Source organism: Pleuronectes platessa, chromosome 23 (genome assembly GCF_947347685.1).
Source record: "Pleuronectes platessa chromosome 23, fPlePla1.1, whole genome shotgun sequence".
Classification (NCBI taxonomy): Eukaryota; Metazoa; Chordata; class Actinopteri; order Pleuronectiformes; family Pleuronectidae; genus Pleuronectes; species Pleuronectes platessa.
Window position 1 is genome coordinate 1,702,048 of NC_070648.1, and position 13,891 is coordinate 1,715,938.

At 50.2% G+C, this 13,891-nt stretch overlaps 1 protein-coding gene across 1 annotated transcript in view; it reads right to left on the reverse strand.

The window, feature by feature from the left end:
• Positions 1-1,048: 1,048 nt before the first annotated feature.
• Positions 1,049-13,891, reverse strand: part of shroom4 (shroom family member 4) — a 59,107-nt gene continuing 46,264 nt past the window's right edge. Inside the window, 14 exon segments of the mRNA XM_053416434.1 lie at positions 1,049-2,698; positions 2,833-2,975; positions 3,434-3,604; positions 3,699-3,800; positions 3,899-4,028; positions 4,234-4,875; positions 4,993-5,766; positions 6,224-6,285; positions 7,612-7,644; positions 7,646-8,649; positions 8,652-8,928; positions 8,930-9,070; positions 9,072-9,644; positions 9,646-10,477. Coding sequence (XP_053272409.1) covers positions 2,536-2,698; positions 2,833-2,975; positions 3,434-3,604; positions 3,699-3,800; positions 3,899-4,028; positions 4,234-4,875; positions 4,993-5,766; positions 6,224-6,285; positions 7,612-7,644; positions 7,646-8,649; positions 8,652-8,928; positions 8,930-9,070; positions 9,072-9,644; positions 9,646-10,477 — 5,047 coding nt within the window. The 3' untranslated portion in view covers positions 1,049-2,535.

Consider the following 13,891-nt stretch of genomic DNA (forward strand, 5'->3'; position numbering starts at 1 on the left):
AAAAAGTCGAACCTAGAGCAGTCGCATCTTCAACTGGGTCAGTGGACCAGTTCGATGAATCTGCTATCAGGGTTCTGTTCATTGACTGCAGTTAGTTATTGATTAATTATATTTATTAATAAAGATGTTATTGTGGAAGTTGTTGTTTTTTATGTTATTTATTACTTGATATTTTATTAATGTTGTTAAATAATTGATTTTATTAATCATTGGATTGTTATTTATAACTCAACTGTTTTATTTATTCAAATCTACCAGTTTGTATTCTGATTATTTTACTTTATTTTATTATCTTGAAGCCAAACATGTTGCATCATCGTGTGTTGTGGTATGAAAACTGCTAAATGTCGACACCCTGTGGCCACAAGTGGAAGTGAACGAGGCCCACTCAGGCTGGATAAAATGAAAGAATAAAACTTCTTCTCCTCCTCTCTGCAACATAAACATCCCTCCATCCTTCCTCCCATGTTGTTGACTTGTTCAGTTTCTCTTCACTTCCTCCCCCCTCCTTTAAAGAAACTCTTTCCCTCTCATCCCTCCATCATTCACACCCCCCGACCCTTCTCCTCCATCTTTCTTTTGCCAGTTCCTCTGTTCTTTACTTTTTAATTATTTTCTCCCGTCATTAAACCCACAATGAATTTGATTATTTCAAATTGCAGAGATTGTAAAAGTTTGGTCTTCAGGGTCTTTTACACTTTGGTTTGAGGACTGGAGGAGCTGGGGGTCGAACCACTGGCTGTCTGGTTAGTGGACGACCCACTGCTCCCCCTGGACCCTCTGTACTGGTGCCTCCATGAACATCAATCCACACACACACATACACACTCCATGATCATTATTAATGACGGAGGCATCAACTCCCTTTAAACGAGCTGCTCCACCACAAACCTCCAGCTCCCGTCGAGCTGCTGGGGGCCTCCACCATCATCTCAGGCCTCCACCATCATCCATCAGCCTCCATTTAGCCCCCGGTCGATTTACTCAGCACCCCCCACCACATCCCCCCTGCCCCCCGTTCACCATAAATCACCACAGGACACAGGAAGATAAAATACTATTATTATTATTTATGGTACTTTTTTTTCCTTTTTCTTTTTGCAGTTACAAAAAAAAAAAGAAAAAGGTTGTGTCTTCTCCCGCTCGTTTCCAGTCGGTTTATGAAACATCTGTTTTCACGAGACAGGAACACGTGATATGTACAGAACGAGAGAAATGAAGGAGAACACGTGAGAGTCTGGTTGTGTGTTTGTTTTGAGAACAGCAGGAAGAAACGAGTGTGAAACTTCTGAACACAACTTTTAGCCAGTGATGTCATTCAGGAGGAGCAAAGAGAAAAGGATCAGGATCGGGGGGCCATCACAAATTTAAACTTTGAAAACTTAAAACATCAAAACTTAAATTGCTTTAGAGGAGGTGGTCTTCAGATTCTGTTCTTTACACTGAGCCACGCTAGCTGTTTCCCCTGGTTTCCACTCTTTATGCTAAGCTAAGCTAACTGGCAGCTGGGTGAAGCTGTATATTTCCTGAACAGACGTGAGAATGAGATCAACTCTCTTTTCTAACTCGGCAAGAAATCAAAACAAAACAAAAAAAAAAACTGCAACCTCAGGATTCAATCTGATCTAAACACAGGAAACTTCCTTTACTCTCCGATCTTCTCATTTCTTTTACAAACAATTCCAGTCTTTAAAAAAAACAAATCAAAGCATTATATACACACGGTATACGATATGAACACAAGTGTCTTCTGTACACAACAACAGTCGGTGGAGTCTCAAACTCCACAAAGTGAAAACGAGTCACAGCCGCGGACGTTTACGAAGAATATGATACGATGCCGGATTATACTGTTTACGTGTTTCTACGTTTAGCTAACGTCCCAGTGACGGTTAATGAAGCTGCAGACTGGACGTCACCAGCCGGACTTTAGTGTCGTTAACGAATTCAGACACGAATCGGGAAAATGTTCGGGCAAAAAAAGCGAGTTCGGACATTTTCCAGAGTTTTGTCGTTTCTTGGTACGAAGCACCGAGTTCTCTGAGACTTAAATATACAAGAGAAGAAGAAACAATAAGCAGCACCGAGTGGAAATGTCTTTGGCAACATAGTGTGATGAGTTGAGAGAGGAGGAGGGTTACAGGATGTGCTCCAGCCTCAGAGAACCTCAGGGTGAGAAGGTTCCAGTCTCTGAACGCGAGGAACACAAGGTTCTTCACGACCTCCTTTGATCTCAGAGAACAGAGATGAGCTGTGGTTCGTTCCTGTGGCTCGATGTCGACAGCCGTCTTCTCGTCCATTTTCAAATCCAGTCTTTAGGTTTCCATGCTTTATGCTAAGCTAATTAGCTGCAGCTTCAAATCGAACAGAGGTATGAGATCAATCTTCTCATCTCAGATCTCAGCCATAAACCGAATGAACACGTCAAACAGAACGTTGACTTGTTTTGATCTTCATCTCGACTCTGTCTCCAGCTCCTTCCTCCCTCGTCTTCAAACCGATCCGGAGTCAAAGCCTCTTCAGATCGTTCTTTCTTCAGTAATGTCCATATCCCATCGACATTCCCAGTCCCAGTCCCAGACCCAGTCCCAGACCCAGACTCTCCCTCAGCCCCCTCAGCTGCTCCTCTCCCAGCCGGATCTTGTCCTCCAGCTGCCTCTGCTCCACCAGCAGAGCAGCCTTCATCTTCACAAAGTGACTACGGAGGAAAACACAGAGACAGATCGTCATCAACGCACATTTCAAAGATTAGACATCAATCAAAGTGATGTTGGATCAAATCCATCGACTCAAGTAGACGCAGGACAAATGGTTGATGGTGTTGTGAGGTACCTGTAGTCTCGGTGCTGGTCGGGCAGCAGGCAGCGGGCCAGCACCCGGCTCACGGCCTGCTCTCTGCGGTCCACATGGTCCTTCAGGTCCTGGGCCTCCGACAGCTGCCGCATGAGCTGATGCTTCTTCTCCAGCAGAGGGAACTAGAGGGCAGGGAGGAGACACGTGAGTTCATGTGTTCAAACTTTGTCGACTCTTCTTCTTCTTTAGCTTTTAATGATCCTTAACTTTAAACTCCTTAAGTTACCGTTGTCATGAAGCAGATAAAGTGGAACTTAACCTTAAGTTTAAATACTTAAAGATTTATGTCCTATTTCCTCTGACGACTGCAAATCTTCATCTTTCTATGATAAACAATGAAATCTGCTTTATTAAGAACATTTATTTTCAGAAACTAGGTCAGATTTCATGAAATCTAAAGGATTTTAACTTTAAATAAGTATTTTTGTGGGTCTCAGACATGGTTTGATGTAAACAGGCTCCTTCCTCCTGCTTTAATAAGATGTATTTAACTACAGCTCATCCCTCTGTCCCCTGTCCCCTGTCCTCTGTCCCCTGTCCTCTGTCCCCTGTCCTTTGTCCCCTGTCCCCTCCTCCTCACCCGGTCGTTCTGCTCCGTCTCCGGGTCCAGCGTGTCCAGCGTGGTCTCCACCCTCAGCAGCCTCCCGGACAGGGACAGCAGCAGACTCACCACCTTGTCCAGGTCCCCGATGAACATGCGGAACTTGTCCACCTCGTTGGGCTTGCACACCGACACCACCATGTTCTCCACCTGAGGACAGAGACGAGAGCCGGAAGGTGAGCGGGGTCCAGGAGGAAGCTGGGGATGAGTGTGAATGAACAAGTGAAGCAGGCGCCCCCCCCACCTCCTCTCCCAGCTGGGTGTTGGCTCTGATGTCGTCCTGCAGACCCCTCTGAGCTTCTCTCAGCACGCCCAGCTTCTTACGCAGACTCTCCATCAGCTGCTTCTGCTCCACACACACAGGAAAGAGATGTTATGACACCACAGGCATCAAGTTTGTCAACGCCCACATCACCATCGTGTCCACAGAGACGCCGGCGTTACCTTGTAGCTCAGCTCGTCGTCCTCGTCTCTCTCCCGGTGGTCGGTGAAGTCCTTCATCTGAGACAGGAGCTGAGCTTTGGCGGCCGACGTGCTGTAATAGGACGAACAGCTGGAGCTCGCCCCGGAGCGCCTGAGGGGGAGAGAGAGAGAGAGGAGGGTTCACTTTATTCACGCGGATGAAACTCGAGATGCAAAGTGAGGAAGTAGACACAGCTTCGTGAAACACATTGATTATAAGAGAACATAAACAAGAGTGAGAATCTGTCCTCAGGCCAAAGTGAGACGAGTTCTGAATGTTCCTTTTGGACGGTTCCCACGTCTCCTCCTCTCTTTACCTGTCCAAGCTGTCGGTGTTGTGCTCCGGGCTCTGGTAGGCCCCCCTCCAGCTCTCCGTGCCCGACTCGCCCTCACTGTTTTGGGGGAACAGCTCCTCCAGGCTCAGCCTCTCTCTGCTGCCCTCACTGGTCTCCAGCTCCTCCTCCACAGAGCTGCTCTCCGCCCGCGTCCTGCCCGGCGGCGAGGCCTCGGAGTCCGGGTACGAGTCGATGTCCGTCTCCAGCACCGTCACCGGCAGCGCGAAGCACGGCAGCTCGCTGGTGATTGGTTCCAACCCTCCTGGAAGCTCCTCCTCCTGGAAATCATCGATGTCCGTTTCCATCGGGAGGTCCAGGTCGGCCTCCAGGCTGTGAGCAGGACTCGGGCTCAGGGTCGTCTCTGACTCGGTTCCCGGCTCTGGGATCTTCTGCTGCTCCTCAGCCTGGAAGCCTCTGGTCACACGGAGCTGCTCCTGCTGCTGCTGCCGCTCGTAGTCGATGGCAAAGTAGGATTCAGGAGGAGGAACTCCGTTTTCTCCACCAGGAGGACGAGCTGATTCACTGGGAGCTCTGGGAGAAGGGGATCGCTCCCACTCGGCTCCTGGTCTCACGTTGTGCTGCTGGTTCACTGTCGTCCTCTCGTGGTCGTGAACCTCAGACGACCTGCAGAGACACAGAGGAGACGAATATGTTAAATGATAAAGCATTAAAGTAAATGAAACAGACTTTAGTTTGTCACATTACAAAAGAAAATAACTGTCAGATTTCCTCCGGTCTCACCTGCTCGTGTCCGTCGGTGGTGAAGGTAAAGACGATACCACCTCCTCCTCCTCTTCCTCCTCCCCGTACGAGCTCTGCAGGTTCCCCTCCCTCTCTCTCTGGGGCGGGGCCACAGGTCTGAACGCCCGTCTCGAGAACATGGGACTGGGCGGAGTCACAGTAAAGGACCGGTCCTGGAACGGAGCCTGATGCTGATTGGACGGGGCGTGGGGGAAGCCGTGCTCCTGGGTTTGAGTTTGGTTGCAGCTGCAGCGGGGACAGACCTCCGTCACCTCCTTCCTCTCGGGGGGGAGACTGTAGGACCTCTGCCTGGACGTCTCCGCAGGAGGGAGGTGAGACGCATGGTGTCCCTCTGCTGTGTTGACGGAGGGAGGGATGCAGGGAGGAGCGGTGAAGGAGAAGAGGGTGTGGTGGGACGCACGCCTCCGGTGGAACTGCTCCCACTTCGGCGGCGGCGGTCTCGGTGGAGGAGGCGTCTTCTTCCTGCTCTGCCTGAAGGTGCTCGCTGCTTCTCCCCCCGCTCCTTCCTCCACCTCTCTCAGCGTCTGATTGGTCCCCACACAGACTGACGGGGACCAGCGGTGACTGCTGTCGAAGCGGAGGTCGCTCTCGGACATGGCTCGGCCTCGCAGCCCGAGAGGAGCCGGCGGGGGAGGGAAGGAGAATCCATTGCTGCTGTCGAGGTCTCCGGGGCCACATGGAGCGTGGTGGAGCTGCTGGGGCTGGGGGACGCTCTCCGGGGGTCTGGACTCTCGTCTCCACCCGGGGTAGTCCCTGTGAGGTGGACGAAGCCAAGAGACAAACATATATATCAGAAAATACAGAATAAAAGCAAAGAAAGACACAGAAAGTGAAATTGAAATTTTATCTTTTCTATCTCAGCCTCAAACATAAGTGGAGCCCCCCCCCCCCACCTACATGCTACATACAGGAATCCCCACCCCACCCCTTATTATCATGGTCACATTTTGAAGCACGGATGATTGCTCTGCACACTTAGAGCTCATTACAGTCGAGTCCCAGCCGAGCGCGACTGAGTGGAGCTTCCTGGCAGGCGGCGCACAATGGGCCGACCCCACCTAACGCCCCCGGAGACTCACTTAGACCCAATCAGATAGAGGTGGAGAAAGTGTGCGTCGCCACGTCACATCGGACTCGACTCCGACTTCTGGAAAAATCAAAGAAACGACACCTGACTGTGGACGTGTGTCTTTCACAGGAAGTGTCTCACCTCTCGGTCAGGCTGAACTTCCTGTTGAGCGTGGTCATGTCCTGCTTCCGGGCAGGATGCGTCTGTGGAGGAGAGTTAGAGCAGCTCGTTAACACCAGAGACACGAGGGAAGGCTTCAATCTGCAAAGTGCTGGTCAGCAGAGGGAAGTGGGTGTGTTCCTCGCGGCCGGCGGTCAGTGGGGAGGAGGCTGGATTTAGAGTCCAGCTCGCCATTATAATTTTTGGGGCATTTCCTGGAAGTCTTTATCCGTCTGTATTTCAACCTTTGCTTTTTATTTGAGAGGTTTTCTTTTTATTTATAGCTACTTGATGTATAACATGCAGAATATCAAACCTCAACTACATTTATTTTTCATTAAACTTCATAACAACATCTAAGGAATCATTGCTTTAGAATCTCTTTCCTCCCTATTGGCATCTGCCTCCATTATGGTTCTAATCCTGCCGAACCTTTGTCCTCGAGATGGTGCTGACCTCAGACATTTGAGTTCTGCACCTTGACGTGTGTGTGTGTGTCTGTGTGTGTGTGTGTGTGTGTGTGTTTCCCTGGTGTGTGTCTGTGTTATCTCAGCCTTGTCGTCCGTCCAGCACATCTGTTCTCGCTACAGCGGCAGATACCAAAAATAAATTCCAGGCTCGGAGGTTATCGCGGGTGCATCAACTTTACAACCCTTCATTTGAAACGCAGCTCTATGCTGAGGAAGCTGAGCTTTGAGGCCCCCCCCCCCCCCCCCCCACCAGCACCAGAGAAAACAACAACACGATGTCAGCCTGGATGAAATATCTGCTGATCTGAAGTCAGACTTAGTCCAAAACAAATGTCAGCTTGGCTCCGCTCAGCGTTAAACCATCAGCTCACTGGTGGGTGGAAGTTCACAGGAGGCCAGACCAGGGCTGCCCCCCCCCCCCCCCCCCCCCCCCCCCCCCCACCGGCTGAGCTTTTGAATCAATTTGTGGCAGAGATGAAACCCAACGCTGCTATTATCGCTTACACAAGTGTACGCCGCTGTTGCACAATCCCCTACCCCCCCCCCCCCGCCCCCCCCCCCCCCGCGAAGTTCCGTGAACTATTTCAATGATCCGCTGAAAAATGGGAATTTCAGCCTTGAACCACATGCAGGACGTGAGGTTCCACTACAAACCAACCGTCCAACCACAGAGGACTTGGACCGAGACGCCGCTCTGCTCCAGCGTCCTCCACAGCCACAGTCTCATTTCACAGAGCTGCACAGTTTATCTTCCACTGGGAGAGGACTGGGAAAGGTCTCAGGGCTGCTGGGACCTGGGCAGCGACTGGGCTGAACAGGCTAGATATCTAGTAATGTATTAAATAACTGAAAGGAAGTCTATGAGGCCTCCTGCTGAGTGTCGTGGTGCATTCGTCTTACCTCTGTGGGTGTGTAGCTCCTGGACGTGTGTCCCCTGCTGCAGAGGCTGCTGGTTCTCAAAGGACTGGGAGGGGGGGGCAGACGGGATGGAAGGCCCGACCGCGGGGCTGGACTCTGGCTCTGGTGAGAACGCACGAGGCTGGAGCTGGAAGTTGTGCTGGAAGTTTTCTTGGTGATTTTCTTTGCCACGAAACTCCTGACGTGAGCTGAGCTGAGCAACTTCCTCCCTCTCTCTGTCTCTCTGGAGCTCTTCCTCTCTTTCTCTCTGGAGTCTCTCCATCTCTTTCTCTCTCTCCAGCTCTAGCTCCCTCTCTCTTTCCCTTTCCCACTGTCTCATCCTCTCCTCTCGATCCCTCTCTCTCTGCATCCCCCTCTGCCGGGCTTTCTCCAGTTCCAGCTCCCTCTCTTGTCTCTCCTTCTCCTGCTGCCGCTCCCTTTCTCTCAATCTGTCCTCCCGCTGCCTTTCTCTCAACCTCTCCTCCCTCTCTCGTTCCCTTGCCCTCTCCTCCCTCTCCCTCTCCCGTTCCATCTCCTTCTCTCTCTGCCTCTCCCTGCTGGTGCTCACCGACTGCCTCCTGCTCTCCATAGTGTCTGAAAGCAGGGAGCTCTCCTGAGGAAGTGCCCCCTGGTAGGAGTACCTCCTTTGGGTTGGGTGTGGACCGAGCTCCCCTCCCTGGTGCTCAGGGTGGTTCGTGGGTTTCTTCTGCCGACGACTCGACAGACTTGGAACATTCGACCCAGATATGCTTTTGCTCGTCTCCTCGAAAAACTTCATTCTATCTGCAAATGGAAGGATGTCGGTGTCCTCCATCCGGGAACATGAGGAGGTGCGGCTGTGGGAGGAGGTGGTGGAGGAGGCGGAGGAGGAAGTGTAGGTACAAACCCCATGTCGTGATCCTGTGACCCCTGATACCCTCTCATCCGGGACCCTGCACCGTCGGTCCTGCTCTGGTTCTGGTTGGAGTTTGTTCTCAGGAGTCCAACGCCAGCGGCGGGCTTTACCGGCAGGAGCTGGTTCTTCCACAACTCGGATCCCGACCCAAAACTGGGCAGGACTGGGTCCAGAACCTGCACAGACCTGGAGGTGTTGCTCTGAGTGTAGGTTGTTGACGGAGGCTGAGTCAAGGCGTCATGTGTTGGTTCATTTGAAGTGTTTGGTTTCTCAGTTGCTGTCCTGGCGTCTTCGTGCATCACAGGTGAAGCAAAAGCAACTTTGGTGCTCCTCTCCTGGGCAGGAACATCTGGGTCCTCCTGTTCGTGATGGAGGTCGGGACCCTCCTCCTCCGGGACAGTCTCCCCACTACAGAGCAACCCCCCCCGGGCCACAGCTCCTCTGCAGCTGGGCCTTCTTCCTCTGGATCTCGTTGCGGAGGTTGGTAGCAAATCGCTCGTTGCGCCGGCGGTTCCGTCGATGGTTCCTCGACGGGGTTAACTTCCTCATCGTGGCCTCTCCTTCTACATTTCTCCTCCTCCTTCTTTCCTCCACTTATTCCTCTGTCCTCCGCTCTCTGCTCCTCCAGTAAAGTGTCCACACTGGCAGCAGCACTGAGAGGCTCGAAGTCACTTTCAAGTATCTGGTCCGAGCTCGGTTTCCCCTGGGTTCCACTGGGGTCCACTGGTACGCTCACCGAGCGGCCCCAGGGGCGATGATGCTGAACCGAGGAGGGGGGCCCGCCATTTACACACATCCCATCTACTCTGTCACACGATTCATCACCATCCCCTTCCAGGAACACAGATCCGGGGGTGGAACAGCGGCTGCCGTCCCATTTGGTAGACGGGGCGTGGAGGTGGTTATCAGCAGCGTCCTGCTCTTCCCCTGCAGGATGGTGTGAGGAGATGGGCTCCAGTGGCATGCCATCACTGTTAAACTGCAGTAACTGGAGGTGTGAGGTGAGGAGCTTCTCTGGGGCGCTGTGCCGGTGAAGCTCCTCAGAGGAGAGCTTGGTGTCCGACTGCTCTTCAACCTCCATGGAGGACTGGGCGGGGGAGGAGCCAGGAGGAGACGAGGGGACGGGGACCAGTGGAGGGCGTCACCTGGTCAGAGAGTTGATCTGAGGTGGCGTCTAAACTACAGTCTGTGTTAGCACTAGTGTCACATCTGGTGTGTGTCTGTGTGAAGTGTGAGTCTGAGGTTTCCTCTCTGAAACGTCCAGTTTTGTCTCTTTCTTCTGGGGCCGAGAGGAAACCGTTGTGAATCCCTGACTCAACATTGAGAGATGACTGGTTTTCCTCAAAGTAAGAAGTCAGACTGGAGACCTCAATGGGAGCAGAGGCACAGCGCTTGTTGGCCGCATTACTGTGACTCCTTGTTGCCCTGAAGCTGTCCTTCCTGGTCGGAGGCTGAGGAGGACTCGTCTTCCTCTCCTCCGCGCCTCCTTCTCCATTTCTCAAGGTCTCAAAGTTCCCTCCCCTCCTCTCTACCTCATAGCAGCAGGACGAAGGCCTCTCCTTCACCTCCACAGGCCTCCGTCTCGGCCTGGTGAGGGACCTGGACTTGTGTGCAATCAGCTGGGCCTCGTCCGGGGCCTCGGTGGACGACCTCCCCAGGGTCGAGGCCTCACCGGCAGGGTAGTCTCCGCACGCCGGCCCCAGGCCCTGGAGGAGGTTGTCCATGGAGCAGGTTTCACCGGGCTTCAGCGGCACAGCTGCGTAGTCGGATGTGTTGGAGCTGGCGGAGAAGGAGCTGTAGGCGGAGTCCCTCTTGTTGTTGAAGAGGGTCGGGTCCACGGGGGAGTTGTGGGAGTCGGAGTAGGGCTGAGCGGTGGGCGTCGGCGTGTCCAGGCTCTCCATGGAGCCCAGGGAACTGCTTCTGTCGGTGGAGGAGTAAGGTCTGGACAGCTGACCCCACTGCATGGACAAGTCACTGCAGAGAGAGGACAAGATCAACGTCAAGCTTTTGAAGATCAGACATCAACGCTAGAATGATCTCACCTCCATCTCTGGGAACTGAAATGAGCAGTTGTCATTATGTTATTATATAATTTGAATTGTTTATTAATTATTGGGAAAAGAACAACAGTGTAGAAAGAACGTAAAAGTAAATATCCTGTTTCATGAATCTTCTAATGCCCCCTCGGAGAAATCCATGCGGTTTCCTTCTAATCAGTATAATGTTTCTCCTCGATTGACATAATGGCCGACTCTTTAATAAACTACATACGATAAGTCAGCTTTAATTATCAGATGCACGAGCTGCGACTCTCCCCCCAACACACACACGCTTTCCTCTCCTGGAACAAAGCGTTTGAACCGCGCCGCCCAGGGAATCTGTTTCCTATCAGTCCTAAGCTGAAGATCCACGGCAGCCCCTTGTGTTCCTAAAGACCCTCGGAGGACGCCTCTTTAGGCGCAGAGGGATTTCCTCCTCATCAACTCCCACTGCCGGGAGTGGAACTCTCTAACTCATCCCTTGATTCCTCTCATCCTCGTTCTCCTGCCTCCTTCGGACTCGACCCGTCCCGGCTCCTCTACGTCAAACGTGGATTTATTAGAAAACTGCTCGAGAGTTGAAGGCCACTGATTGAAAGGGACGTGGATGTTTACAGAGGAGCCTGCTCGTGTGTTTTCTCACTAATAACAAGTAACAGATACTTCAGTGATTCTCATGTAAAGTCGAGTTTAATCTTTATAACCAGTGCCCGTAAGTCTCAAATCTGTGCGTCACTGTCTACGACAACTTTGACCTGGACTCGGATCAGGGGAAACTATTTAAACGAGGGAAGAACGGAGGATAAGAGCAACAGAAGATGGCTGCTTCTTCTTCTTCGGATAGACATGTAATAAATGTCACATATATCAAATCCTGTGATTACTCAACAGGCCGTGAATCTGAGCGCTGACCTCTGCTGGACACCGACCTCCCTCTTCCTATTCGTGTTCACTTCTCCTTCCAACTTTCTAACAATAAAACGTCCAAGAATTACACACAAAAGAAAAAAGAAGAGAATTTCCCAACAACGCTAACTTCTTGGAGAACCACAAAAGAAAAAGAACTGGCAGCGAAAAAGGAAGAACTGAGAGAAAGAGGGATATAAAAATACATTTACACAAACTGGCTGCTGCCGGGGCACCTTCTGTTCTGGTGCTTGGTTCAAATCCAACTCATAAAAGGGCTGAATGAAAAATATGCAGACATTTTTTTGACCCTTTATATTTCTCTGCTGTCTTATTCAAACAACAGGGAAAGTTGCCAAGGGGAGAAAACTGATCTCAGAGCAGTATGGGAAACAGACTTATCTCCGGGCTATTTCTGTGGCATTTATGGTTTACAATCCATGAAGGGATCTGACAGCCAATGGGGGGGGGGGGTGTAGGTTCATGCTCTTACCATTAGAGTTTATAAATACTGTAAAATCCAATGAATCCCCTCAGACTGAAGGACGGGACTTGAACCCAAGAAAGACTCCATTACATTCTGCTGCGTGTCCAGGATTCTGTTTCACTTTCCCATTCAAGGATCTTGATGAAAACCATTAGAGGGACTGAAATCTACTGGTGCTGTCGGTTATAGGGACGGGCTGTTATAGTTTAGTTGACTCTAATATGAATGGATTAATAAAGAAAATCATCTAAATGGGATTAAATTATTCCCCAAATAGTTTTCATACTGTACGGAGATTAATGGAAATGACAGAGTGGCAGGGAAACACATTTAAATATCACTGTAAGTCTATAGCACTGATTTAGAATGGTCTGTGATCTGGTCCCCATTCAAACACAAAGGAGCTCTACTGGGAAACCAAGTGTCTTTATCTGCATGAGAAACTCCTCTAAAGGAAGTGAGCCGTGAATGAGAAGGCGGCGGCTGCTGTATAGATTTGACCTGAGTGACAGCCAGGGGAGGGGGGGGGGGGGGCAGGAAGTGAGACGGGAGCTGGACAGGAAGTGATACAGTCACTCCCGCCCAATCAGACGGTGACGTGAAAAACGTGAGGAGGTCGACACGGGTGAACACAGACTGGGATTAATCCACAGAGACACACTTTAACACTCTCACAACTTGTTTGGATGTTTACACAAAAGCACACACACACTTGTTTAGTGTAATTAACACACACGCAGATGCAGACGGAACAAAACGTCCCTTCACACAAACACAGTTTATTGAATGTCTTCCTCTCTTTGTCCACATGTTCTCAGAGTCACATGCCATTGTCCAGAGTTATGCCGGGAGCTGCCTCCTCATCAGATGGTGTGTGTGTGTGTGTGTGTGTGTGTGTGTGTTTATGCTGAGATCAGGCAGGGGAAACTGTGGGAATAAGAGACCCCCCCCCCACACACACACACACACAGACACACACACACGCTGCTATGTAATCCATGTGGGACTATTAAATCTAATAGTGGTGCCTTATATCACTGATGTTATCGGGAGCAGAACAGTTTGAGCAGCTGACGCACAACGAAGCTGACAAAGGGATAACGTCTATTTGTATTGTGAGTCAATACACACACACACACACACATAGCGGTGACTTCCTCTTTCCCCTCTGAAGGATTACAGCTCAGTGAGATCATTCTCCACCTCAACCTGACTGGACAATCCAGGCCTTTGTCCCAACTGTGTCACAATAATATATAAATACACACATGGTCATACTAAGAACTGGATGGATTAGTCATTCAATTAGAAAATGTCAGAAATCACCTGGATTAAGCTTCTTTATTCAGATGATTTCATGTTTTCCTTTCTTATAATATCGTACCCTTAATATTTGATCTTATGACGTCTTCTTGGACTTAAACAACTTGTGGTTTGTGTGTTTTTTTTTAAAACTAATTCCCACGTTCTACAAACCAAACTATTGAACAATTAATCAAACCAAATTGTACGCACTCAGATATCAGACCCCTAAAACATGCCTGAATGTTTTCATCAAGAGAAATTCCCCAAAACGTTGATAAAATCTCACAATGTTAAAAACCCTCAATTAAACCGGCTCCAAAGAGTTGAAGGGTTCTATTCTCCAGAACTTCCATCAGTTCAGTAGCAGCAGGAAGTCTCCAGAACCATTTGTCAAAGCAATCAAACTTTACCCTGAACGGTTGAGTCGTAAAGTATCATCTGGTCGACTTGGACCTCTTTGCATCTGGAGTTCAAGTATTTGGGATAAAACTGAAGTTAAGTCTTCTAACGAGACATTTTAACCCTTTATTCAAATCATTCGACCCTTGAGGACGTTTAGATGCACTTGTTTTTGCACATTTTTAAAGCTTTTATTAATAAAGTGATTACAGCAAATCGTAGAACCATACGAGGAAGCATTTCACACCACGG